This window comes from Atractosteus spatula, chromosome 8 (genome assembly GCF_055471065.1).
Source record: "Atractosteus spatula isolate fAtrSpa1 chromosome 8, fAtrSpa1.hap1, whole genome shotgun sequence".
In the NCBI taxonomy this organism is placed as follows: Eukaryota; Metazoa; Chordata; class Actinopteri; order Semionotiformes; family Lepisosteidae; genus Atractosteus; species Atractosteus spatula.
Genome location: NC_142713.1, coordinates 46,987,590 through 47,015,569, shown reverse-complemented (window position 1 = coordinate 47,015,569; position 27,980 = coordinate 46,987,590). Strand labels below are relative to the sequence as shown.

The 27,980-nt window shown below is 39.6% G+C and overlaps 2 protein-coding genes across 2 annotated transcripts in view; one reads left to right on the top strand and one right to left on the bottom strand.

The window, feature by feature from the left end:
• The window catches only part of cdk17 (cyclin dependent kinase 17), an 87,924-nt gene extending 85,898 nt beyond the window's left edge, over positions 1 to 2,026 (top strand). Inside the window, exon 17 of the mRNA XM_088924210.1 lies at positions 59 to 2,026. Coding sequence (XP_088780336.1) covers positions 59 to 96 — 38 coding nt within the window. The 3' untranslated portion in view covers positions 97 to 2,026. The remainder of the gene's footprint in view (positions 1 to 58) is intronic.
• A 1,367-nt stretch (positions 2,027 to 3,393) lies between these two features.
• Positions 3,394 to 27,121, bottom strand: elk3 (ETS transcription factor ELK3). The gene is made up of 5 exons (XM_088923756.1): positions 26,566 to 27,121; positions 17,516 to 17,724; positions 15,422 to 16,246; positions 10,378 to 10,500; positions 3,394 to 4,008 (listed from the first exon to the last, which is right to left on the bottom strand). The coding sequence occupies exons 2-5, from the start codon at positions 17,720 to 17,722 to the stop codon at positions 3,910 to 3,912; spliced, it is 1,254 nt and encodes a 417-aa protein (XP_088779882.1). The 5' UTR covers positions 17,723 to 17,724; positions 26,566 to 27,121; the 3' UTR covers positions 3,394 to 3,909.
• Between the last annotated feature and the right edge of the window lie 859 nt (positions 27,122 to 27,980).

The window sequence follows — 27,980 nt, the reverse complement described above, 5'->3', positions numbered from 1 at the left end:
TTATTTTTCTTCCCCCCTTCCAAAACAATAAATTGTTTGTTTTTTTGTTCCCTTCCAGGAACTGGCAAAAACAGAAGACAGAGTATGCTTTTCTAGACTCTTTCTTAGCAGTTTAGTAGAAACAAGGACTGATTTCTGTTTTCTAAACCGACCAACCAGCCAAGGGGTGATGTGAAGGCTTGTCCTCGAACCCGGTAGAGTGGACCTTTCAAGCAGACCCTCTGTGCCACCACTGTCCTTCACACAGAGGAGTCCTGCTCCCCGATGAGCCTGCGGCCTGCGTTTTATATTTGCCTGTCACAGTGTGACATTTTGTACAGATGGTCTTTGGGTTCTTCTCAGCAGTCGGAGCTGCTGCGGATATCGAGCAGGACTGAGAAACACCATGTGTTATTTATTGGGGAATTATGTGCTGCTAAACGACTACTGTCTATATTTAACACGCTGAAGAAGTTGCAGTGGCTTTTGTCATGTGAACTTGCCTGATTATCTTCTACGACAGATGATTTGCAGAATTTTGTACTCGTTTTGTGTTTCGGAATCAAATGTTTCTTCGATTCTCATGTAGATTCCACCTGACTTCAGAACTGTTTGACTTTGAAGTAAGACTTTGTCAGGAGATGAGCTTCACTGAGCTGTAAACCTGGTTTTCCTTCAGCCTCACACAGGCAGACTCTTTGAATGTTTTTTAGATTCGGCGAAAAGTCCTCTCTAGAATTGAAATTTGCCAATTAAGGTCTGTATTTATTCAGGCAAAACAATTAAGAGCAGTATCTTCGCAGGAATATAAATGCATACTGTAACCCTGTTCGGTAGTGCCTACAGTTGTAATCCCAGCAGACTTCCCCACGATTTGTGACCTGATCATTTCATAGAGTCTCACTACATTCTTACTAACTCCTCCACCTTCTAAACTGAATCATAGGCAATTTTATCTCTATCTTGGCCATATAAGCAAAGATGCACAAAAATGCAAAGGAAAATCTCAAAACCTTACTCAACAGAGTTCATGGATTACAGTCTTCTGTAGAAAAATCCATTTTGCAATCCAAGACATCACTTGGATAATTGGTTGCGGCATTCAAGGACACACCTCTTTTACTATAGATGTAACTTTTAGAGAGAGAATACACTGGAGCATATTGACAGAGGGCATTAATGACAGTAATGTGATCTGTTTATTAGATTGGCACCTAGAAGCCGCCACATAGAGATGTACATTTTTGAAAGCTGTATTTTTTTTTGGGGGGGGGGGGGGTTATTTTTGGGCTTTGGCTGAATTCTGTAAATTCCCTACTTTGCTACTGCATCTCGGTGAATATCTTGTGTGTTCTTCGGCAGCCGATCCTTGTATGCAATTGTGTTTGCCTTTAAGAAATAGTTTTAGTGTATCTAATTTGACTGTAAATGTTTTGCAGTTTTGATAGCTCTATTATGTAAAATGGTCATTGTTGGGGGGCAAAATGAGTCTGTTTCTGACAGTCACTGTAAACGCGTTCAGGGTCCTCTAATTTCTGTAGTTTATTTAACAGTATTAAGAGACTCTTTTTGTATGTTACATTTTAACTTTATTTGTGAATTGTAATTGTGGCATGTTGGGGGCAATGTGTTTCATTAGTATTTTGTGTTTTCTTTTCTAGAAAAAGAAAGAAACTGAAAATTTGCCTAAAAGAAAACAGAAAACACGTGTTGAGTAACAGTAGACATTGGACCACTATTCCTTTTTGGCATTTAGAATTCTGAAAATGGTTTCAAATTGAAATTTGAGGCTTAACAATCTGCTGTGTTGTTTTCAACTGACAATGATGTATTAATAATGTACTTTTACCAAGTATGAAAATTACATGACCTCTTCGTTGAAACTATGTGGAGGACTGTGTCAGAAAATTGAAACATCAGTCTTGTGTACTTTCTGCTTATACGGAACAGAGTCCAATGGTAGACTGTTGTTGGCAATTTAACACTTTTTATTAGATTTATTTATTTCTCGTAACCATTGAAGTAAATCTAGTCTCAATTTCATACAGAACACTGAAATTGTTTGACTGTCTTCATTTCTTGTCTTTTTTCCTTCCATTGAATGGGTTTATTTTTAAATGCTGTAGTATTGATGTTTCATTACCTGAGTCTATTTTAATATTTAGTGGGAAGACTATTTTATGTGAGCATGAGTAAAGCACTGTGTCTTAGCTCTAGACCTCAGTGTAGGCTGTAGGGCAGGGAGGAGTTAGAGCTATTTCTACTAAGTCCAGGTATCAAACCATCTCACCTCGCGAATATCTTTATGCTTTCATATTGTTAAGGGTGAAAACATTGCACGAAATGGGAGGTTAATGTAAGGCACACCTGTTTCTGTAATGTTATGTGTATAATAACAGTAGGATTGTCAAGGACTGCGATGGTTATATGACCATCGTAATCTACTAATGGTGGAGAGCATTTCCTGTGTGAAGCTTTGTAGACATGCTGCCTCTGTAATATGAAGATGTTAAGTGTAAGAATGGTAAGTATGAATTTGTGAATTGAGGTAAACTGTTATACATGGATATTAAACTGAAATCATTTAGTCTAGTAATTTATAGTTTATACATTATACACACTGTCCTTTCAGAACATTTGCAAATAGTATATCTTTTTGGAATGACCCATTCGGTCCAAAGGAGCTCAGATGACTCAGGAAAATGTGTGCTAAGATTCCCCAGTATTATGTAGAGAGCATATTCTTTTCGTTATGCTGTTCTGTTTAAACGAAGGGTAACATAAGTGAGTGATTTCACTTGAATAATGAGCATGACTGAGATGGGATATTTTTTTTTTTACAAATTTCAAATTAAGCACAAAATTTGACCTTCATGAAAGTACTACAGTATACGTCGCCATGGGTGAGAGCGAGAGTTCGCAAGAATGGCGATGTAAAGCAGCCTTTCCTGCTCACTAGTCACTGTAATGACCATTGTAATGTGATTACGAGTGGAATAAGTACAGGTTGCGCAGCAGATATTTCACTGCAGAATGCATTCCAACATTAGCTCTGTGTGCAGATCACAAGTAAATTTCATTTATCGACAAAAATGTCTTGAAGTCAAGAGCAATATTTCTATTGGATTAATAGATATTTGTTCGCAAGCCTACTTGTTTACAATGTAGTGGGGCTGCTTCATCTCACTACAAGTTGTTGCCTCACAATGCATCGCAGAATATGGTGCTGCGCATACCTGGACATTTAATTTATTCTGGGATGTAAATGGGAGGTTTTATAAGTAACTGTGAACATTTTACTTTTATTGTGGTTAGAAATGCACTCAGCATTGCTGATTCTTTCTCACCCTGGAATATAAAAATAGCCTTGCAGTTCCCTCTTAATTAAGAAATAAGAGTATACTACAGTCTATAGCATTCAATGCTCGGTCTTTATTTAAACAACATAAGGCATATTTTCTAGACTCTTAAAAAGCACAAATATAAAATTAATATGAGAATACATTTGTATCAATTCCTTTATGAAAAATATTGAAAGCTATTACAAAGCTTTGTTTTATAATGTACTGGAATTTCGTCTTTTAAAAAGTTTTTTAAAGCTGGAAAATAATACATTTACATAGTACATTTAACATTATGCATGGGAAGGCACAGCCGGTAATAACATTTAAGCACAGTGCATACAATAAAAAAACAAAGGACAAGAAACAGATTCACAGCCTCCAATGGAAACCTTAACAAACCTACAAGAGGAAACTGGTGCAAAGTGTTTAACACCTTGAACAGTATGGGCATCTTATGATTAACAATATATTTTTTTAAAGTTTACAAAAAAGGTTTAGCATTTGTACATTGTCGATGTGCAAAACCTAAAGCTGACTTGGGTTTCACATATAAAAATAAGGAAATGCATTCTGTTCAGGCCAAAAATCAGGATTTCTGGCCACTTGGAGACAGCAGCAACGGTGAGGAAGATCCGTCCAAGTTTGGAAGTGGCACTGGTATGTGGCCATTTAGCAAAGTAGGGAACTGGAATAAAACAAAAGAGGTGACTATGTTAATAAATCAAATTCCTCTGCTATATCAAGAAAAAACATTAACCAATGGAAAATCATAAAGGTAGCCCATGTTACCCATGTGCCCATGTTGTGATACATTCAGAGTTCTTGCAAAAAATTTCAAAAAAGATCCCTGTGATGCATATTTCCATGGCTCAGGGCTCTCACAAAGATGAACAGATCGGGTTCGTGAACATTCTTCACAAAGCCCATTGTCCAGACGAGAAATTAAAGGGAGCTGAGGATAACAAAGTTTTTGTACTCAAAGTCAAAGTCTCATGGAACGTGAGTTTAAAGCGCCTTGTCCTTGGAGACACAATGAGAAGTTTGGGTTTTTACAGAGTTCTGACATGAATATGAGGATTCCCCCCACTTTTCTGGCCTTTGGAAGCAAAGTACACCTTGCAGAAGGCACCTAATTCAACAAGCCTGCAACATTTGAGAAATGCCACCCCCGATTCCAACAAGCAAAACGTTAAAATGGGTAAAACTACGTTTCTTTTGTGAGTGTTGCCTGCTACCGTTTCACCATTTGCAAACCACGTTCTGACCAGGAAGGCTGAAAGTAAGGAGTGGAGTGAGTCACAGGGTGCCTGCACGATCCTCTGTGGCCGTGGCTCTCAATCCTTGTTCTAAACTAGATCTTGCTGTGTTGGTTTTTTTTGTTGCAACAGGGCTATCACCAGTGCTAACTGGTGCCTGTAACTGATTTGCTTGAAAATTAAGACTCTTTTTGTACGCGTTCTCGGATACAAACCTTTGATTTCAAACAACTTCTGCATACAAATGTTTATGCAATCTCCTACGAACTGGCTAAAAATTTGATCCTTTCTTTCTGATTAAACAGTTCTTAGTAGGTGATCGGTGGAATGATAACCAGACAGACAACTCCCACACTGAGTCAGTGTTTTCCTTCTGCTCCCATCCAATTGGTTAGAGTTCAGCTGGCACACCAGAATCAGGGCTGTCCTGAAATTCTCATCATTAGTGTTTTCTGGGGGTTTATACTGGTTACAAATGTCATTTACCTTTTCAAGAGCTGAAAGAAAATGTAATCAAGGCCTCATATAGAGGATTGAAATAAATTTTAAATGTAAATCAGCCCTGTATCAATTTCTGAGTTTCTGAACAGCCCTCATTTAGGTATGTTGCCTGTAATGTAACCAACTGAACCTCTGGAGAAAGCAAATGTTGTTCACACCCGTGTCTGTTCAACATAAATCGATCAACTAGTAAGAGCAGTTTATTCAGAAATAACCATAGGCATGTTGAGCAGAGGCTGTTAAAATCAGATAATGAAACAGTACCCTTGATTTAGACTGAGCCTGAATCATGACTGACTGAATACAAATAGTTTAATGTCTAAAAAAGCAAGCAGATTAATTAAATCATTAATTAGCACTGTGGATTGAGAACTCGGCTGTAAAGAAAACTGGCAGTGAGAGCTTTCCTCTGGGTCCTGGGTTCACAAGTGCTGCTCTAAAGGATAATGTGCAATACTGACACCCCCAGGAAATCTACATTCCTAATCTTTACCCCAAGTGTACCAAGCTTTTTTTTCACTCTGAGATGTTAAAACATGCTCTTAATTTGCAAGTCAGAATTGTATTGAAATGTGTGACCATTATAAATGGAAACTAGATGAAAGTGCACTTAATAAAGAGAACTGCAGGCACATCTTTAGCCAAAGTGTTGTGGGAGTATGGAACAAGATACCCAATCATGTTTCCAAAACTCATATGCTGGCTTCTTTCATGAAGTAGCTGGGTGAGACCCTTGGATTAATTAACTACTATGAAACAAACCAGATGTGCTGAATAGCCTTGTGTCTTTTGTAAACTTATGTACTTATTCAGAAACCTATTTTATTACACCTGTATTGATGTCTCTTCTTGAAAAGACAAGGGCATACACAAATACATTGAACTCAAATACTGAGTAGGACTCAAGCATTAAAAACAAGGGATGAACGTTTTCAACTGTAAGTAAAGTAACGGGGTGAATTTTTCTGTATTGAACCCTTTCCCAGATTACTGATGCTGCCTATTAATGTGTTATTTGAATACAATCTTATGTAGCCATCATAATACCTTCACTAAAGTAATATATAACACAACTATTTGTAGCTTGTAGGCATATTATATATAACCTACATGTTATACATTACACTGACATATTACATATACCCTATATGTTGTAGGCATTTTCATAACCCTTTAAGACTAGGCACTTATGATGACACTGATTCTAACATAAACCTTGAACCCAACCATAACTAAAACTGAAAGTCCTAAACCCAACCCATGTAATGACAAATACTACGTATTATAATGAATACATGTGTATATGTAGAAAAGATTAAGAATGTTTTTCTAGTGCGGTTATATGACCTTCATCGAGGTGTTATGCCAGCAACACTGGACTGCATTCAAAATAAGCATGACTGTACACTTCAGCAGCTACCGTGTCATTTGTCAAAAGAAATCACTCTTGCTAATTCATGCTCGATCCCTATCTTGCCAAGAATCTCATAAAGGAATCATTTTTGATTTTCTCCAGCAGGGGATGAATTTTGGAAGTGCTTCTAGGATTTGCATTTTGTTTTTTAAACGAGCAAAACGCAAAACTTTTGCACTCATGGTGTTAGTAAACTTTATATTGTACACAGAAAAGATGACTGCATACACATATATGGCCAAAATATATTTAGACATTAAAAATAACGCTCAAACAAAAGGTCTTCATCAGAAGATGATGAGCGGGTTGATCAATCTTGTCACATAAAAGCAGGTGAAAAGAAATCCAGTCTCAATGACTGAATTTCATTAAGAATAATCTAAGCAAATGCAATTTGCAAATGCGATTTGTTATGGTTAACATTTGTTGATTAATCCCCAGCATTAAACAATAAAGTATAAACTTCCTTACACTCTTTTCTTTCACAAGGTTTTCGATTCAAAATGATTCTTGTACAAATACAGTATGTACTAGTACAAATATCACTTTTTATTTTTGAAATATGGTAATCCTGTCTTGTAGTTTATTTTATGCTTTATTAATTTTATTTTATACAGTTACGGTTTTAACATAAAAACATTTTCTTTTCTAATCTGTACTCTACGTATGATTTCTTTTATTTAGCTGCAGGTGACATTAGCCAAAGGCGTATACCGTAGTTCCTTCAATAAAAATACAGATAAAATCCCCTGCGCTACGAGAAAGTTTGCAATGATAGAACAGGAAAGGTCGCTTTACGACAGTATGACCATTATCTCTTTGATCTCTTTATGGGCCTGACACCATACCTGATAAGATTCAGAGAAGGCACATTCTCAATTATTAGAAATGTACACTTAGCAACAAAAGGCATAGTATTATTCCTATAATAAGAAAAGGCTTTTGCCTTTCTTAATACGTAGACAACCGATAACGCATTGTACTTATTTAACACCTAGTTTTCAACAATCCGCCCAAATATTACACACACTATCAATCCATACCAAAGAGGTAGAGTTATTGATAAAAATAATCGTCCACCTGAGGAAATTAAGAACTATCAATTAGTATTAATTGGGCTGGAAATCCTCTGTTGGATACACAGTATCTGCTTCGCCCACATAGTTAGGAAGCCTCTGTCCATATTCCAGATCGGATCTGCTTGATTTCTGACCACTTTCGAGCATCTCCTCAAGGCCCATCTGCCCAGACAGGTCTCTGTGTCACCTTTGTGAACTTTAATCACCTCCTGATACTGCGCTCGGCTCCACAGCGATCCTCCTTTACTGTATTCAACGATTCCCTATCTCCACTTCATTCTCTGTCCTACAAAGACATTGCCCTCCTGATGTGTGGCTGCCTCCCTGTTTTTATCCTTGTCATTTCCTTTTTTTAAACTATACGTGAACGATTTTGGCTTAGCATTTCCTTCCTATATCATTCTATATTTTGTCAATGGCCATGGTTATAGGCGTTTCCTAAGCAAATAAGAAGAATCATGACAGGCTGGCTTAGAACCAACTATGTTGGGACTAGGGCTCCAACTCTGTGATTTGAACAGCTGGATTTGTTGATTGAGGCACTTGGGATCCCAGACCGTGTTATGTTCCATTGTGTGAAACTTGCAAATTGTCACTACTACTCTAGTACCCCACTGTAACTGACTGACGTGTGTGAAATATACAGGGTTAGGATCCATACATAAGATTTGTGCTTCTTGTGCAAATTACTCTGTGTGCTGTCAGTTGCTTCATCGTGGTGAATGTTTCAAAACCACACCAGACCATGAGTTTTGAAAGTAATTCTTACTCGAATGAAGTCGCCTCTGATAAAGTTACTATGATGCGAATGACTGTTAGTCACGCCGTATTCTACAGACTGCGAACAGGAAACCAGAAAACTAACCATTTGAAGGCCGCCTGAGACGGATGTTTTGGAAAATGGAATCAGAGAAAGGAAAAACCAGAACACTAATGTCAAATCAGTGTCAAGAATATTTTGAAGATCTACAGATTGTTTTTACAGGTTTTTTTGGAATATAACCAGCAACATAAAGATGTGTATTTTACTCTGAAGACTAATTTCAAAGCTCCGTTATGAGCTATGCCTTCAGTCCTTGCTCTACGTTGTCGAAATGCTCGGCCGATCATGCGTGTTTCAGTGAAGGCTCCAAAGGCTGAAGAGGCGTACACTTCCTCTTCTCTGAAACCTGCTCTCTGTGATGTCACGGAGTCAGAAGTTATCATTTGTATTTTCAAGTTCTCTTGCTCCTCAGGAAGCATTTTCGAAACCACAGAGGAAACATCTGTAGTTTATTTTCAAACCAGGCATATGCAGAAGCACTCGTACAAAAATGCAACCCGCAGACAAAGTGGCATTTTCTTTTAAAAAAAAATAATCATGATGGAATTATGCATTGTGAAGCACAAATCAAACTGATTTACCACACAGGGGCAAGAATCTCCATTTGTGGAGCGTTTAAAAGAAACTCTACCACACGTTAAATAGAAAAACAAGAACAAATATATTTCTTCTATGAAATCTGATTTGAATATGCAAAAATATGGCACTAGAAGCAATATTCACCACACCCAAAGCCAACGACATGAAATGCTTATTCAACAAGGGTGAAAGTGCTGTCGGTAACATCTTTATGAGGCTCACAACAGTTTCTCTAGTACTGTGCAACCACAAAAATTGTACAGGTGCATTGATGAAAGCAGTCTTTTCTTGTATTCACTCATAGGCTCCAGCAACAAGAGGCCTGTGACTAGAAAATGCCCACACTGGTCTGTAACAGACACTGAACGTGACTAGACTGAGCTTAAGATGAGCAGAATGAAAAAAATGGGTTTACATTAAGGATTCATTTACAAAACTCCAAAACTTCCATGTCGCAATATTATGATAGCCGTTTATCTCTGAACTGCTTGATGTATTAAATGCATAAACAATGAAGGTGTTGGCAATATGTGCCATGAGGAAATTTTTAACATTTATTATGTTATTAGAGCTCAGAGGTTTCATGGAAATGCTAACAGCTGTGTAATTTTATCTGCAGTGGTAACAGAGTGCTGTACTTGGACAGGAAGAAGATCCCCCCCATCTGTCTGGGGATACCCTTCCACCACAGGTGAGTCTGGTGACTGACAGTAGCAGTCAGTGTCGCTGAGCAAGAGGAAGGAGACTGAACGCAAAACCCACAGCGCTTCTCTAAACCTCTTTGCCTTTTTCATCATGCCAGGCCGAGAAAGACGCAGCATTATTGTAAGGAGGGGTTCCAGCGTTTGAGAAAGCTCTGGCTCCATAATGTCGTGATTCACCCAATATGACTCATTAGCAGAACTCAGATTGAGAATTTTCTCATTTCCCTTTACCAGTCCCTCTTCTCGCCGAATGTGATTTGTTTTAGAATTGATGGTGCTCTACGAATTCCTTCAGAAAACTGCGTTTTTTGCGGACTCGCACGTTTTGACTTCTCTCCCGATTTTACTTGAAGAGAACAAAAGGAAAGCAGCGGCCATAAATAATCCAGCACTGTTCCTGTGTCGTCAAGACTCTCCGATGACCTCCCCAGGGCTTGTCCAGGAAGTTTCTACCGGATTTCCCCCATTACACACGAACGCTGTAATATAACACCACCATTCTGCGGCTGGAATACAGGCGTTGGACACAAAACGGTCTTCCTATTTTTAATTTATATCCAAAGTTGATTACATAGCATTCATTGGGTGCAAAATACATTTTCATTAAAAGAAATGTAAACTTTTACCCTTTTTCCTCCGTTTATACCTAGACAAAATATCCGTAATTCACGAATAAAGAGTTTTGTTAGTGCTGTTACCTGAAATAAGCAATTGGGTCCCTGCAGCCTGGCGGGACTCAAAGGAGCAACTGGACTTAAGCTACTCCAGAAGTGAATGCTGGACAGTAGAGGACTGGGTGTTAACAACAGTCCCGTAGGAGTCTGCAAAGACACAGAAACAGAGTACAGCAAAGGTTACCATTCAAAGAAACATTGCACACAACACTTGGCATAAGGAAAACAATTAATTAAGGATTCCCTATGGAGTTAACCCACGGAGCAGGAAGAGCCAGGCAAATGCAGTTTCTGAATACATTCCCTTTTTCTACGTGCCCGGCTGATTATTTTTTTTTGCAGTTTTGATGTAATCAAACTGACAAACTACAAGTCTCTTTCAGATTGTGCACTGAATCACCCATTATTTTTATCCACATGCTAAGAGAAATAACTTACTAGTGCAACCTGCATTTTATAACTAAACCGCTTTAAAAAGGAGACAATACAGGCACGTAAATTTTTACAGTCTGATATTTTCTTTCATATGAAAGTAGAGAACGATAGCTAATATTATAGATCTGTGCCCAACGCCTACAGTATTAAAAATTTTTTTTTTGCAAGTTTCACATCAAATGTATCCACTCTACTTGAATGAGGAAATAACATTAAAAACAAATCTGATTTTTTTTTTATTGCATGAGTTATTTTATTTCTGAGTCTACAGTTGCTACATATCGGCATATTTCTAAGTGATAGTAGTTCAGGTGGGTAGCTGCGTCAGCATGCATAGTCTGCAACAAGTAATAGGTTTATTCCATGCTGAAAAGAGAAGAGAGAAAACACAACGTTTCGGCTGTGAAGCCTTTTTCAGGTGTGAGGGTGTGAAGCCGAAATGTTGTGTTTTCTCTTTTCTCTTTTCAGCTTTTCAAGCGATAGTTGCACAGAGCTGATGTGCACCGGGTAATGGCTCTATACTGTCTATGAGTTTGTGCCTGACTGCAGTTGCATTAACAAACCTTCTTAAAAGGTTCTTTAATTGTTTACTGCAATTGTTCAGTTCTTTTCGACTGCTTTTTCAGTAATCCTGTACCTGTCCTTGTATCTCCTGGAAACAAGCCTACATTTGAGTATCAGACAGACTCCTTGTAAACATAAGAAAAAAATGTTAAAACCCTGACCAAGCAGAAAAATATAAGATCAAATGAAAAATCAAAAGCTGATTCACTTAAGCAGTCAGCTGAGACATGAAATATGATGTTGTTTCTTGGGCTAATTATCATTACTTTCTCCTGAAGGGAAATGCAAATGTTCAAACTCAGACATACTCAAGGGACTGCAAAAGGTTAAAGGTGCAAAAATGCTAGGTTGCTGGATCTTACACAGAGGTTTGAAAGCTGTACTGTCAAGTGGGTTCAAGTGTGTAATAAGTTTTCTAATGAACAGGTGAAGGTTTATTCCCTGCTGAAAGGAAAAGAAAAGACATGCAATGTTTCAGCTGTGAGGGAGAGAGCAGAACCCAAAACTTTGTGTCTCTTTTCTTTTCCTTTCAGCAGGGAATAAACCTTCACCTGTTCCTTTGCAGCCTATGCATGCTGATGCAGGTACAGTACCTACTTAAAAGTTGTCTAATTTCTGTGCATTGTTAGAGTGAAAAATTTTAACCAGTACAGTTCTCTTGTGCTGTCAAATTAGATTACATTTATACCCAGTGAATCTCAGATAAATGCAAATGTTTTAGCAATGATTTGTTAATTAATTAATACTTAAAAACAATTAACTGTTTAGTTCTCCGAAAGAGTAATACACAACAGAACTATTGATTGAACATACTCAAAAGGATCAATCAAGATCAATTAATTCCACACTGAAGAGAAAAAAAAACAATGTTTTAGCGGAGGTGCCTTGTTTAGGTACATGGAGGATAAAAAGAGCAGAAATCTGAGACAAAGTCAGTTCTCTCCTTCATACACACCAAGAAGGGTCTGCTGCAAGGGCAACATTGTGCTTTTTCTCTTCAGCATAGAATTAACCTCTGTTTGATCCTTTGGATCTTGAACACTTTCTTGGCTCCCTAATCTAACACAGTATATTCAAATGAGAGCAAGAATTAACATAAACAGTCACTGAATGCAATTTATTTGACAGAATTGAGTTATGGGATTGATTAATGTACTGGAATAGTGTTGAATAAATCTTAACTATTCTGCGTAGTGAAAAGATTAAATTGAAGCAGTGGATGTGTATCTATGTTACCCACTTATAGACAACTAGTTCAAATCCCAAGCTGTACTTAACAACATCCATAAGCAACAAGACCTTGTAAATGCAGTTTTCTAGTTTATGCAGTCATTCAGTCCAAAAGCATTTGGAAATTACTACAATTTACAAATACTGAGTACTCCTTATTCCACGCAACTGCAAGGAGTTCCTAGTGTTACAGTTTGCCCTGAAAAAATATTTCATTCTCAGCTCAGTGTCTTAAACACCCAACTTTAGGGTAACATAATTATGAGCCATTAGTCTTTAAAAGTCTAAAAGTCTAGTAAAAGTCTTTTAGATTATTACTCCGTATTATCCTATTATGAGACCATAACATTGGAAATATCCCTTTCCACTTCTTTAACTCAAAGTAATGATAATAGAATTAAAAACCATTAATAATATAAAAACAGAATCTGCATACTGTTAAAATTCTCCAGCTACTGTTAACATCAAAAACCTCAATGTAGTTTTGTTGAAAAGGGTAACTTTTCTCTGGAATGGCCTTAACTACTTACTTTCTCATTTGTGTTTTCAGACTTTTGCCATTGTCCTTTTAGTACAACAAACCAATCAGTTTCAAGTTCTTCACCAGCCATATCTGCACCCCATATTTCTCAAACCCAATGCCCCATTATGATGCCTGGAGACACTGTGTTGTAGGGGTTGCCATCCTTTACTTTAGCAAATGAAACTATGGTCCTGAGTACCTGATCGATTGAGATTCAGGGCCAATGCAGTGATGACGAGATTATCCATGATAGTAAAGGGTACAAGACCATGACACACATACTGTACTTTGTCTTCATCATCACTAAAACCTTTGTGCTTCTTCTTGTAAACTTCGGAATTCTAAATGCAGTCGTACAGTACAAAATTAAACAATTCTGTTCACTGTCAATCTGCATATGAAGTTGTAAAGTGTCACCTCACATCTGCACTATTTGCATAATGGTCTTAGGTGTTTAACAACCAGTTCTGGATTATAAGTATCATGTTCTGCTTTTGTGGGGTTTTTTTTTTATTAAACCAGATTTTCAAAGTATCCAACCCCACCCCAGCCACCATGTACCCTTTAACGACAAGAAGAGTGTTTATTAAACCACAATTATCATGAAAACAAAATGTTTTCGTTCCGAATATTTTTATTAATAATCATCATTAGCAATGAATAATCATTATCTGCTTAAAACAAGAGCCCTGCCACAGGCAGTGGAAATGTAATACAGTACAATAAGAGTACAAGTCAAAGAAGAACTCAACTTGTTGTTCTTGGGAGACACATTTCAGACAGCTTTGGGGACTTGGGTTACCCTCAGTCTCAGACCTCCACTTGACAAGAACATAGCTAAAAGTATTCATCCCCACTGCACCCATGAGGTTATGAATGGCTAGTTATTTTGACTCCTAAGGACTAGAGAGAAAGCAGTTTAGGGGTCAAAAAAACACGGTTGATTCACGTAACCCTGTGGGTCAAGGACCCCAGAATCAGGATCAGGCTTTAATAGGACATATGAAATCAATTTCTCCTTTCTACGCTGTCACCTAAATGAAGTGAGCTAGTGTTACTTAGGAACCAAGACTCTAGTTCATGATTCATGGTATTAAGAGCATATGGCATCACTTATGGTTTTTTTTCTATACCCTAGTCTGCATAAAGATGTGTGTGTCTTCCATTTTCTTTCTGGACTTATGTTGTGTACTGCTTACAGTACAGTCCTTACAAAACACTTTTACAAGAATTGTTCTAAAGCTCTAACCCAAAGCTCACAATCAGATCTTTGTACAGAACAGATTTTTTTGAGGATGTGCATGTGCCAGTAGAAATAATATAATTAGAGAGCACAGCAAAACTTCCATATCTTAGTAATATTGACTAAGCCAAATTATTGCTAGGGTGTTTTACTTAAGGCAGTTGCCTTGTTTGAAAGTTATGCTTTAGGGAAAATGACTTCATGACCTGGACTACGTCCACTTGACTAAAAACTTGACAGATCCACTGAAGCTCAGACAAAAGAAGAAAAGGGTATTCATCACAACCCTTCAAAAAGAGCTCAGTATTAACCAAGGAAGCAACCACGGGTGGAGAAAAAACTCCAAGTATTATTTTGTACATTTTTCATAAGTGGAATTTTATTTCTATCTGACCTGCACTTATGGCTTGTGCTGCAACCCCTCTAATACGACGAGTACACTTCTACGTGTTATAATGAAATCAATGCTACCTCCGTAAAATAATCATGACTTACTATATCAAGAATAAAAGTCACGTTTCACACTGACACTGTTATTTTATCAGAGTCAGAGAAAAAGTTTCGCACCGCTTACAAACTGCCTACTTTATAAGCAATTCCAACTGTAGCCCACTGCGATTAATGGAAGGACAACACTGGGGACAGTTCTGATGAACCAAAGTCTAAACGCGTATCAAGCTTATCTGAAATTCTTAACTTATGCAGAGGGCATGCCGTCTTAGCAATGGCTTGAATTGACTGTATACAAATGCAATCAGGCAAGACAAACTCTGTTGGCAGGTTATTTTTGTACAGCTTCCCAATATATATTCCTGCTAAACCCATCCACAAAAAATCACCCTTGCTAACTCTGAACAAGCCCTGACTGGGACTTTCACTGTACTGGGCTTAATCTCTCCCAGCCGGAGCCACAGACCTGAAGTGAGTCTCGTCACCCCTTCAAGTCAAAGCTGTGCAGCTGAAAAGGGAATTCAGAAGCTGTCAAAATTCTGGTAGCAAGGGGTGGCTGTTTAACCCCCGTGACCTCTTAACAAGCAGGAGGAGGAGGAGGGGGGGGAGCACGAGCGACTGACCTGTGCAGTGAAAAAGGCCGGTGTCAGAGACCCCGAGGGAAGTGCTGGGCTGTTGAGGGCAATGGAGCCAATGTCGGTGCCTGAGAGTAACAATGAGGGGGACGAGATCTCCAGGCCTTTGGGCTTCTTGGCTTTGGGAGGAAGGGCGCTGCTGTTCCTCTTCTCAGACAGGTGCGGGGATCTGGCCTTGTGGCTGGCCGACAGGTTGAGAGGCTGGGAACACAGATCCGAGTCATCTGTCTCCGGATCGGGGCTCTGGTTTCCCAGCAGGAAGGAAGGACTAGGGGACGGGGAGGGGGAGCGCGAGGAGGAGAGGTTGGAGGCAAGGGCCGACATCAAAGTGGGGGAGGCTTTGGAGAGGGAGGAGGAGGAAGAGAAGAAAGGGCTGGAGGAGGCGGCGGCCTCAGCCGAGGACACGGGAGGCGAGGACGGCACGGACACCAGTGGAAGAGCCCCGGCCTTATGTGTTTTGTTCGTGACAAAGCGGATCACCGTCCGCACTTCTTCGGGGCCCAGCTTGCCCTCCCCCAGCTCGTCCTGCTTCTCCACCTTGATGGCTTTGAAGAGCTCGGGCTGGTTCTGAAGGGAGCTGACGGTGAAGGAGGAGTACAGGCCCGAGTGGATGTAGTCGTTGCGGCCGGCGGTCCTGAGGGTGGCCAGAGGAAGCTTGAGCTGCTCTTTGGCCTCCAGGCCGAGGGAGTCCACATCCTGCAGGGCCACGCCCTCCCTCCCCAGCTCCACCGCCTGCGGGTCCATCTTCAGGATCTCCGGGAACGACACAAACTTGTACACAAACTTCTGCCCGATCACCTTCTTGATGATGTTCTGAAAAGACACGGGAGGAAAATGCCATTACGCGTTTCTTAACATGCATCACGTATTCTGCTTCCACTTAATCCAGGCATCTTGCTAACTGAAGACGTATGGCTGATGTGTAACAGTTGGCGCAATCCATCCACACCTTCCCAGAGGAAAAACCCAGGGCCCTAGCACCACACGTGAGCGTGATCCCCCGTCTCCAAAAGGTTGGACCTCATTGCAAGGCACGTTTAAGTGCTTTTCTTCGTTCCCAGCAACACAGGTGAGCTCCTGCTTGTGATCACCTGAGGAGACACTAACCATGATCCCCTCTGCCAGTCTTACACTGCTCAAACTTACATGTTCAGAGGACGTTGTCGTGATACACAAGCTAAACTTTTTATTTCATAAAAGAAGTAAAATTTTATTTCAAAAAAGAGAGAAGGAAAAGCTATCTAAGTGGGCATTACATAGAATTCCTTGCACTGACTTGATTTTACTCACTAGTAAAGACCTGAATAAATTATGTTTTTTTCTATAAGTACAATGTGTGGCCCAGTTGAAAACACTAAATACCAGCAAAACAAAAGAACAGCAGGATTAGATGGGCTTTTCCTTTATTTTTAACACAGTCAATAAGTCCATAAGTCAATAAGGCTTCTATCGTACAGACGCATATAGGTGATGTTACTGGACTCTAAATCTTGCTGATCCTTCATGTGAGATGACATAAGCAAAGGCATGAAGGGTATTTTCATTCAACACAGATCTCCTTTGTAAACAGCAAAGGGGAAGAAGATCGAAGCAGATATCCTATTAGAAGGGAAATACCATGCACCTGTTTCATGGGAGACACGAAACACAGTCCTGATGTTATTTTCAGAAGAACTAGCTTGACGAGTTTGATGAAGCTCAGCCTCCTCATTCGAAACCCAAGTTAGCGAAAAAGTTTCCAAGAACAAAATACACATAATTTGACCTGCACGTGTATTAAGTTCTTCAAATAAGAGATCTACTTTTGTTTAGTTTTGATTTTGATGACCAGTTAAATTACGGCTCAAGGAGTTTTAAGAACATTTTACCAAAAAAACACCAGCAGTTTATTTTCAGCAATAACAGGACTTCCTAGGCTGAAAGAAGGACCTTCAATTTTACTGCTCGAGAGATTATTTACTATTAAAACGACTAGTCTTTCCAGGTGTCTCTGAATCCCCCGTTGCTTCTAGTAAGAATGACCTTATTCAGTTTCAAGTGTGGGTGCAAAGCATTAAGGACGATTAGATTTTATTCCCTTACCTTGTCATAATAGTATCGGAGAGCCCTGCTGAGCTTGTCGTAGTTCATGTTTGTCTTGTTTTTGCGAAGCCCCCACAGCTTGGCGACCTCTTCAGACTTCAGCAGCTTGAACTCCCCGTCGTTGGACGTCCAGCAGATCAAGTGCTTATGATTCTGGTCCAACAGCAGCTGAAGCAGGAACTGCCACAGGGTGATGGCACTCTCCATTACTGTGAATCGAAGGGCACGGGATGTCAAGAAGCCCGGAGCACACAACACGGATCATTTAAAACATAGAGGAAAGTGTAATACTCTGCCTTTCAAAAACATGCAGAGATGAATCTCACTCATTCGCCTGCTGTTCAGTTCTCCTGAGCTTCCAATTAACAGATGTCAAGATTTCCAGTTCACTGAAATGAAGTTGATTGATACTTATCGGTATAATACTAGACAAAAAGATTAAAAAAAACAAAAGGCATTTGACCTCCAGTTGCTCCTTGGGAAGGGAGGAAGATGAATTCTACCTGAAATCATCACAATTTCTTCACAACAGTCCAACAGGTCTGCGTAATGTGATTCCAACATTTTGAGCTGAGTTTACAGAGAAACTGATCTAAGTGATGCACTACCGATAATTTCCAGTACAATTAGAGTTTCATCTTCACTGAATGTGTAATTAAGGAACGCTTTCCATTTCCAGGCAGATAAAAATTCAAAAAGCGTAACTCATTAATTCAACATAACATCAACACGCTCTTGCAGTTTTGCAGTAGCAAAAGAAAACAAGGTGACAAATACATTTGCAAGATGTCTGATAAAGTATTGTTATATTGTTATCTATTGTTGCTCCTTAAACAATCCTGGCAATATCAATATCCTTTCAACACTCCAGTGCAGATTTGCAAGAAACTTGCAAAAGAGAGATGTCAGATTTGCAGATCTCTGCATAAAACGATTAGCCAATTGCTCACACTACCATCCTTGCAAGTGTTACTGACCTTTTAATTGTTAAGACAGAGAGAAATGATGATTCAGCAGAAAAATCCTCATATTGCCCAGGATGTTATTTGTTTTATTATTATTGTGTGGGCAGACATAACCTGGAGTGAGGAATCCTTTCTACAACAGAACATAAGAGAAACAAAGAGCAAGAACTGGCCTTCCTACACCTGCCCAGCTCATTCACACAGTGTCCAAACTGCAACATTTCCGATAGCATCCCTTTGCTGAACAGGATGAGCTTGTCTCAGGTCATCTGCACGAATAATTTAGATTGGCGTTTACGTGGATTTTCAGATTCACTCTGAAGTCTTTGCTTAACAAGGCTAAAGGGATTCAATTTTGTTTGGTGTCATTATTGCCTAAATTCTCCAATCCTGAAGAGATGTTGTTCTACTTGTTCTACTGTATTTCACAGTATCCTTTTGTAGTTAATATATGAGCAGGGTATTGATAATGTGCCCCCGCTGCACTGAACACCTTCATCATGACCATGTGATTTACTGTAGTCAGAGAATCTTGAGGATCTTTTTAACAGCTACACAATGCCTGGAAGTCAACAAAACTCCTTATTTATTTTCCACCAGGGAAACATCTCTGTTTTTGTTTTCCACCACAGGTTATGTTGCTGATTCCTACATGCTTTTTCTGTTCAGATTTCATTGGCGTATCTGTACTCTTTACAAGACTGCTTTCCATAGCAAACTGTTTTTTTCTTGAATTCACAGAACTGCGAAAACAAATGTACTATTAAACCCAAATTACATATACTTTAATTAGAGCAATGCTCTCAATTACTTTACATATTTAAGTAACTGCTTAAGGAATATCATTTATTTTGCACCTAAACATCACCTGTTGTGTTACACCACTCTCATCCAAAGCAAACATTAGCTGTTTAAAGTAGTTTGCTTTCACTTGATTCTTCAGGAATAATTTATGATGAAATTCAGATCTGACCTCAGGAATGTCTGGAGCTCTCTTTTAAAAACTGATTCGCAATGTGGTTGAGAAGGCTCGGCGATTAATGCAATTTAAAGAGCAAAGCAATTCCTATGCAAATGTTTCAACCTCAACAGAAAAGCCTTCAAGATTGTAGTGGAACATAATATTAGCTGCTATTCTTCAGCCTAAATGCTATAGCTAGCAAGGTCCCACATAACTAATAAAAAAGCACTGATGGAAAAAAAGCACCTTAAATCACTAGTCACAGCTCAACCAGAAACTCATGTTTACTGGCCAGACTCTTCCTGAGACTGAGATCTTCTATGGAGCAATAAAGCTGTTTTGAACACAACTTTGTCTTCCTAGGGGGAATGATGGGGAAAGTTCCTTTATAGAATAAAGCCAAGGTTAGGCTTCCAGCCAGCCATCAGGGGTGTACTGCTGAGAAACAGTGGAGATCTGTGCCAGAAATACGTGTGGTTCACGGGCTCCATTCTACAGGAAGTGAATCAAGCCAAGGGTTGCATATCAACATATGTACAGTTTATGCAGATGTCGCTATACTCTTCTTTAAAGGTATCTAATGACTAGGAAATGTTGGTTTCTTTGTAACATGTCTGCTTATGTTATAACGTTTGCTTTTAGTGGTCAGAGCATTTACATTTCTAGAGATGGAGACCGCACACACACATTCAATTAAGCAATGCTCAATATGCTTCTAGGGAGAGTTGGTGCTTCTCTTTTTCATTAACATAGGAATGGGGTTGATGCTGAAAGTCCTTTCATGCAGCGCAAAGATGAAACCTGAAGCCAAGGTGACTCTCAAAGCTTACTGCTGGGCAAATGCGCTGTCAAGACAGAACCTCCTACTGTAGATCTAAAACAGGTTAGAAATGAGAGGAGAACATTTAGTCTCTGGCAAACCAGACTCTATAACTCTTCTGCTTTAAACACAAAGGTCTGATTCACATAGTTTGTATTTTATGCATATGCATAGCCAAACCATTAGAGAAAGGCATGTTCCACAGGAGTGATTCATTCTGTACTAAGCAGTGGAAATTGCCCAGCATGTGATACACTCCATAATTCATGAGCACTGTAAGGTATAATCATACCTGGTCTTTTTCTCAGGGGGGTGTATTTTGGGGAAAGACGGCTGAGGTAACTGTCCTCTTAAGAAGTAAGAAATTGTTGAAGTGCCTCTGGTGTATCTCTGAAGGTTATAGCTTACCTGGCTAATGTCATTTCACACACCTTTGACTTCATGTTTATGGCCCCTAGACTGTATGTGGGATTTTTATGGAACACTGGATCTGACACAATTCCCTGCTAGCCATATCTTAAGCAGAGCTGCCTCTACTAGTGCTTGCTGAGTAGTCCCAGATTGCAGTGAACATCTGGTTGAATTAATGCCACAATGTGTTGCAGCTGTTACTGCCATTGGAGGTGGACTGACCTGCTGTTACAGGTATTCAATTAGGTTAGGTAGGTAGGTACAGGTTAGGTTCCAGTTAGGTAGGGCAATATATACACTGCATCCCAAATGAATAATGCAGTTGCAGCTTTGAGCCTCTGCAAACAGAGCAACTTAAGATGTTGTTTGTATACCACTAGGTAATAAAAATAGTTGTTGCCCAATCATATTACTGTAGGTATCCACTTCAGTTCAGGTTGTGTTTTGGGCAATAGCATCTAAGAATGAATTACAAACTCCACTGCTTAAACCAGCTTTCTTTTTCTGAACATATTTTTAATCATTTTAATATTTCAAGAAACAACAAGCCCAATACAAAACAAAAAAAAACATTCCTGGACATTTTCATCAGGAGATCTGGAGATTGTTCTGGCCAGAGAAGTCTAATCAATGCTCCTCCAGTCAACCATGCATTGCGGTCCACTGAGAGAGTCTATTCATTCAACTCCGAATGCATAATAATTTGGACAATGAGTCTGTGTTTCTATTAATAGGTTACTGATGTACATAAGAAATGCAGCATGCAGGTCTAATATCAAACAAAAATCAAAGAAAAGGTGACCAACGAAACAAAACTTGCAGTATCGAGCGTCAAAATATCTAAATATGAACACTGTAATGTTCTCAACAGGTATGAATTCCTTACAAATTAGGCCATTCATAGCAGCACTGACAAACAGACCTGATCAGACCTTAGCCTCTGGACAGACTGCTGTGGGGTATTCTGCCACAGTTCCTTTGCTGTTGCTTTCAGTTTGTAAAAGTGTGGTCAGCTGCATTTGTCTTCTGTTCTCGGCACTGGTTGGCTAAAAAGATATCCAATTGGACTGAGCCAGCCATTTTCTAAAGCCTTCTTCCAATTCAGGATCACAGGGGAGCCGAAATATATCCCAGGATGCCAGTCCATCACAGGGCAGACACACAGACACTGACACATAGATCCAATTTTCCCAGATGCCAATTAAACTACCAGTAGATCTTTGGACTGTGGGAGAAAACTGGAGCACCCAGAGAATACCCACACAAACACGGGGAGAACATACAAACTACCCACAGACAGCACCCAGGCCTGGAACTGATCCGAGGGCCCCAGCACCACAAGGCAGCAATGCTAACCACTGCACCACCTTGCTGCCCTAGCGGACTCAGCTCAGCCTCAATATTCTAGTCAAATATCGAAGTATCTAATGGGGATATATACCTAATATATTGTTTTCTTTCTGGTCCACTACCGAGTTGTACACTACCCAAATTTGATCTAGTGTGTGCGGGGTAAGATTGGAGATTTCTTTTAATTAAATAGCTACTGAACAAGAGTGAATGTTTCTATTAACTTGACTACAAAATTTCAAATCTTTATTTGGTCTGCCTTCCTAGCTGACTACTAAAGTTTAACTTGGAATTGATTTTGCAATATTTGTCCCAGTCTTGTTGTTCGGAAATTTGCACTTACTCTGCCACTCGGAACAAAACCAAATGTTTTATCTAACCGACCACCTTACAGCCCTAATCAGCAGACACCTCGAGACCAACCACTCCAGCACCCCGTTGATTCCAGATTGAGCCAGAGCCTAGAAACAGCTTCACTATCAAACATTATAGAAAGAGAGGGGAGCATCAGCAGCAGTAAAGCTTGAATATGTCAGGCATATATGCCCCTGCTTTCCTGTGCAAAAAACTCCAGATAAATAGCAGGATTCCAAACTAGAGGGCTGAGTCTTGCATGTTTTCTTGATGACAAAAGAGGATGTGGTTGGAAGTGTTCAAACATTCTGCCAAAAGAGAGTCCAGCACTAAAAAGACCACATTCACCGTAGCTGATTTTTTTTTTTTACCCACGCACATACAGTTGGAGCCTGAAATCTCTCCCTGGTCTTGCTGTTACCCAGTCCCCCTAGCTAAGAACGACCTCAGCCTGCATCGGAGCCCCCACAAGTGCCTGTACTTCACTGCACATTAGGGAATGTATGGAGAAGGTAAAACGGAATGATGCAGATTTTTCCACAAGAAGCAAAATAAAACATTTCCCGTCAATGCATCCTCCGAGTTCTGCATCTGCGTTGCACACTATAAAACTGTCTAAATCAGGACTTCCTCCTATTATACTTTGAAGGCGTCTTCCTGGGAAAGCAGATCCAAAACAAAAAGGTAGGAATTCCTGCCACGGGAGAGATCGGAAATGTTTTAACTGCAAAGTTTCTCTAAATGGAAGGTTTCCTCTTCAGCTCTGGTGCTACACAACTCAAACTCCAAATCGAAGTGGCATGTTTTCTCTTTTTTTTGCATTCCCATTTACCTGAACTGTATGAAAACTATACTACAAGACTCGTTCAGTATGCACGATTCATAAGAGAAAAGGTTAGCGACATGACCCATCCAAAGCTAATGTGCAAATTCATGCACAAAGGAAAAAAAACATTCCTTTTCCTTCTGGGTGAAATAAAAAAAAATGATTTGGAACTGGTCTGGCCTGGTTTTAGGGGGGGAAGACCCCAGGGATCTACAGCATACTCATACATGGAGAAAAGGAAAATACTGTTTCCATACACATATAAATATGTTTCTTTATATTTCTCATCTCTGCTTTTTGAACTTGTTTTCGCTGTTGTTAAATTTCTGTTTATTAAGAATAGGAATTGTTGAAAGATGATGTTGTAAAACATTTCATTTTTAAGATAAAGGACTTAAATGTATTTCCCATGCATCCTGTTCACATATACAGTATATAAAGCATTTTAAAGTTCACATCTGATCATTTTAAACTTTGCAGGAGCTTCAAAAGATTACACACTAGTTCTATCTATTTTAATCTGAATACGACAAATAAATGGTGGAGCTTCAGATATTCAGTGAGGTATTTTCAAGGATTCTGTGGTTGGAACATTGGCTCTGTACTGGGCTCTACTTGGGGGGAAAAAACAACTCTTGGTTTTAAAACTTTCTACCAGGTTCTATTTGTGAATGTGAAATCAAAAAGCATTCAATCACAAACTACTCCTCCACCTTCTCTTACTGCATATACAGTAACTTGCTGAAGTTACAAATACACAGAGGATAGTGCCTGGTGACACAAAAAGACAACTAAGAATGCATTCAGTACCTCACTGAGAGCTGTTCCGTCCTGTGTTCATTGTAATCTCATTGTAAACACGCATCAAAACAAACAGTATATTTGAGTTTTACTTCCTCTAGAGTAACTTAGACTTTCAAAATAATGACTCATTGTTTTATTGGTTCTAACCCTGCCAGAGATACAAACTGAATGCAGCTATTTGCGGGTTTGTCAGAAACTCTTCTCATTTGCCTGCACAACGCATCCCATGATCCATTTCTCACAGCAGGTCTAAAACAAACACCTTAACAAACATAAGGCACTGGCTGCAGGAGAACACAAGCATTCACGCAAGCTTCTTCGTGGTGAAGATGCTGCACCAATTAGCTAACAACAGTTGGTTAGAATACAACTACTTGCCCTACATTAAGTGCTCTACAGGGAACTACAATTTGTTAAGACTTTGGAAGCTGCATCACTAATCCCATTTTACTAGACTTGACCATTTCTCCGTTTTACTGCCATCATTGACTTTTTTATTTTCCTTTCCAATACAAGGCTGGTGGACGTCCTTTTCCTACATTAGTGTATGCTATCCAACAACACAAAAACAGATTCCAAAATTAAACTGTAATCTTTCTTGCTTAATAGACAATATTAAAGGATTTATGTGCTCAGCTCAATTACAGTGGCCACAAATTCCTCAAAGCCTAACGATTTCTCTGTGCTTGGTTAGTAGGCTTAAAAAACATATATATTGAATTATCCAATTTTTTTATATTCAATTTTTCCTTCTGATGAAGCCTGATATATCTGAAGGGGGTATTGTAGTCCAGGCTGCCCCTAATGACAGAATGCTCTCCTCATTTTTGTAAAGTATGTTCTTATGCATCTAAACCACCACCAATAGAGAGATTCAAGGTTCAGTCCGTCATCAGTTCTCATCTTAGCCAGATCAGAAGGCTAGACCAATGCACTTAATAGGCTGTTGCTCTATTGTGATCCATCCAAGATCTGAGCCCACCATTTTCCAGTTAGGACCCGAAAGCCCTAGCTCTGTGGTGCAGCCTTCTAATGTCAAACTTTAGCTGGCCCAAGATCTCTAGACTCACCTCTGACATGGGAGTCGTTTGAAACCATACGTCTGGAGATGGAAAAACACCTATGATACTATCCAAGACCTAGGAGAGGATAATTCAAACACCTTATATAGGCTCCACGGTCCAAAATAAACGTTTCTTTGCAATCCTCAGCATGCCTCTGACCTCCACTTGTACTACTACATCCAGAAAAGCTCTTCACCCACACTACCCTGCCACCCAATGTCCTTAACTCATGCAACTGCGAAGACATCACACCAACGGGCAGTTCAACACTGTGCTGTTTCTACAAATTTACCTCATCACCCTTAGTGAAGATCGCGCCTTACACAATAAGCTTTTATGTGCGGCCTATTGTTTTTGGAGATCCTTCAGCGTTCATTTCCCTGATATTGAGGATTTACTATTTCACGTAAGCTAAGTCAATTTACGACAACACGGGTACCTATGGGCTCCACGGGCGTATACAAGGCAACCATTTAAACATTCCACTTGTAAAAAAAAAAGATGTGACTTGTTTCCTTTTCAGATGCAAAGGTTTAGAAGTCTCCCTCGGTAGTACAAAAACCCTCCTGTGTTGGAGAACGGAAACTCCTAATGAGATTAGTTGGTGTGTGCAGACATTACTTAGCCATGACTAAATCTGCTCTCTTCCTGTTCTCTGCCAGTGGAAAATCCAACGAGTTCTATATTCGCTTCACTGCCGCATCGGCCCTTTTCTTCGAAAACGACCTACTTCAGCCTTTAAAAAAAACGACAGCCTGCGACAGGCCGCTCTCTCTTTACGTCGCCTTACATCTCTATTGGAAAATCACGAATGACAGCAAAGCAAAAGCTAAAGCTTTAGGTCTGCGAAAACCCGAACATTTGGAAAAGTCAAGCGTTTCTTTGTTTGCTCCAGTGACTCATTTTCAAGATGTTGTCTGCTGCCAGTTTCAAACCGGAAGCGCATGGCAATTAGTCTTGCTGTTTCCAGACAAACCAGAAACTCTACTAGTGCTTTTTTTAAAGGGATAAGTACATATTTTGCTTGATAGCAGGATAATGTTTTGTTTCAAATTCTAATCGTTGAATATTTCCAAACTGGAAAGCCCTTGCATTACTAATATAATTCCTGTTTGTGTGGCAAACGATTATGTTATACTTTGACGACGTTTATGCAAGTATACACTGCGGTACAAGGTAATGCATGCACTCGGCCACACATAAAATGCTCCAGTGTAAGAATATTTTTGCTATGTAGAAGTGTAACTACATTGAGCTGTTTAAAGTCCGTTACTTTCACTTCGCTTAAAATAGTTCACTGATTTCTATGCGTTTTTGATAGTGTACTCTTAAAATACTGCCTTCCAAACGATCAAATTAATTCTATCAAATTCCCCTTCTCGTTTTTTTGTGGTTTCCACATCTTCCTGCTTTAACATGACACTGTCCCGTGTATTGTTTATTAAATTGTAATTCATTAGAAAGTTGAATGAGAGAAAAAAACATGAACACATACCCAGACCTGTGATGATTGTTTTTCAGCCGTAACAATTTCAAAAAGAATATCGTAAAATCCCCTGTTTTTCCATGCTTACTGTCGTCTCAACTGTTCTGTTGCTCTGTAATGAGATCCCGATTTTCTTTTTTTTTTTTCTTTTGAGCAGGAAGTTGGAGCAGTCAGACAGAGAGCCGGCTCACTTCCTTTCCTGCATTATTCCCCAGGCGGTTTGCAGTCTGTGTAAACAGGCTTTCCTCCCCTCTTCTCCCTCTGCCCACTGATGTCCAACATCGCTCTATTATAACACACATAGTAATATTGTAACTCTTAACTACACAGAGGATCGGCTCCAGCTGACGTCATCACCTTCCTGTTCAGCACCGCCGGGAGGAGCTCGTGTTCCTTCCACTCGGCGAGCGCAAACTTCACGGACGGAGCCCGGCTTTCGGCGCAGGGAAGATCAAATACTTTTAACAGATGCTGGTGGAAAGCAGACCCCGCTGGGTTGCCCTTTTCTGTTCGGATCACGGAGATGAAAGCACAGAGCTGCAATGCCATAGCCGGCTGGGTCCGTGTGTGCTAGCAGTTAAGATTTATAGGGTTGGGACCGTGGTAGGGGCGGTTGTCCACATCACGCGTCGGACACGGGAAGCGTGTCTGAATCCATTTGAAAGCTATATTGTTGTTAGCGAAGTGAATCTAAACTCTAAAAATTAAGGGGGGAAAATGCATCAATGTAACGGTGGCGTATTTTCCATTAATTCCTGTTGGCCTCACTGGCAGTCTTGTCTGGTCAGCAATGTCTATACTGCGCCGCTTACGTTAGGTTTTCGTGTCTTTTACAGAGTGTAACGTGTACTAAGTAACACGTCCTTGAGTCACATCCCAGTTTCGTCACCTATTTTCACGTACATAAAAAAATACTATAAAGTCCTAAAGTTACATTACCCGTTTCCAAGGTAACAGCCCCATCTTCCAAGGAACACTTCATACTGAAGCAAGACGGGACAATGTCACATGAACAGGCCTTTGCAATCTTTTGTTCTAGTTAGTTGAAAACACATTATTTTTCCAGGTGGTAAATAATGATTCTGTATTATTTTTAAATACCACCTTTAGAGTGTGGGAATATTAGACGGGTGTGCAATGGAGGACCTTGAAGTGTGACATACTGTATGCTAAGCCCCCACAATTCACAGTTATTAACTGTCCTAAGGATGGTGTTTGTAAAGACAATCAGGAACCAAATTATAAAAAAGAAAGTTGATGGCAACTCTTAACTGCCAGTAAATTCACTTAACCATCCATTATTACACTAATACTCACTCCTGGTCCAGGTTATAATTTTCTTTCCACCATTGACTCTTATTGGCTTTATTTAAACTTATTACTCTCTTAATTGGCCTTCATTACCACTGGTTACTCATTGAGGA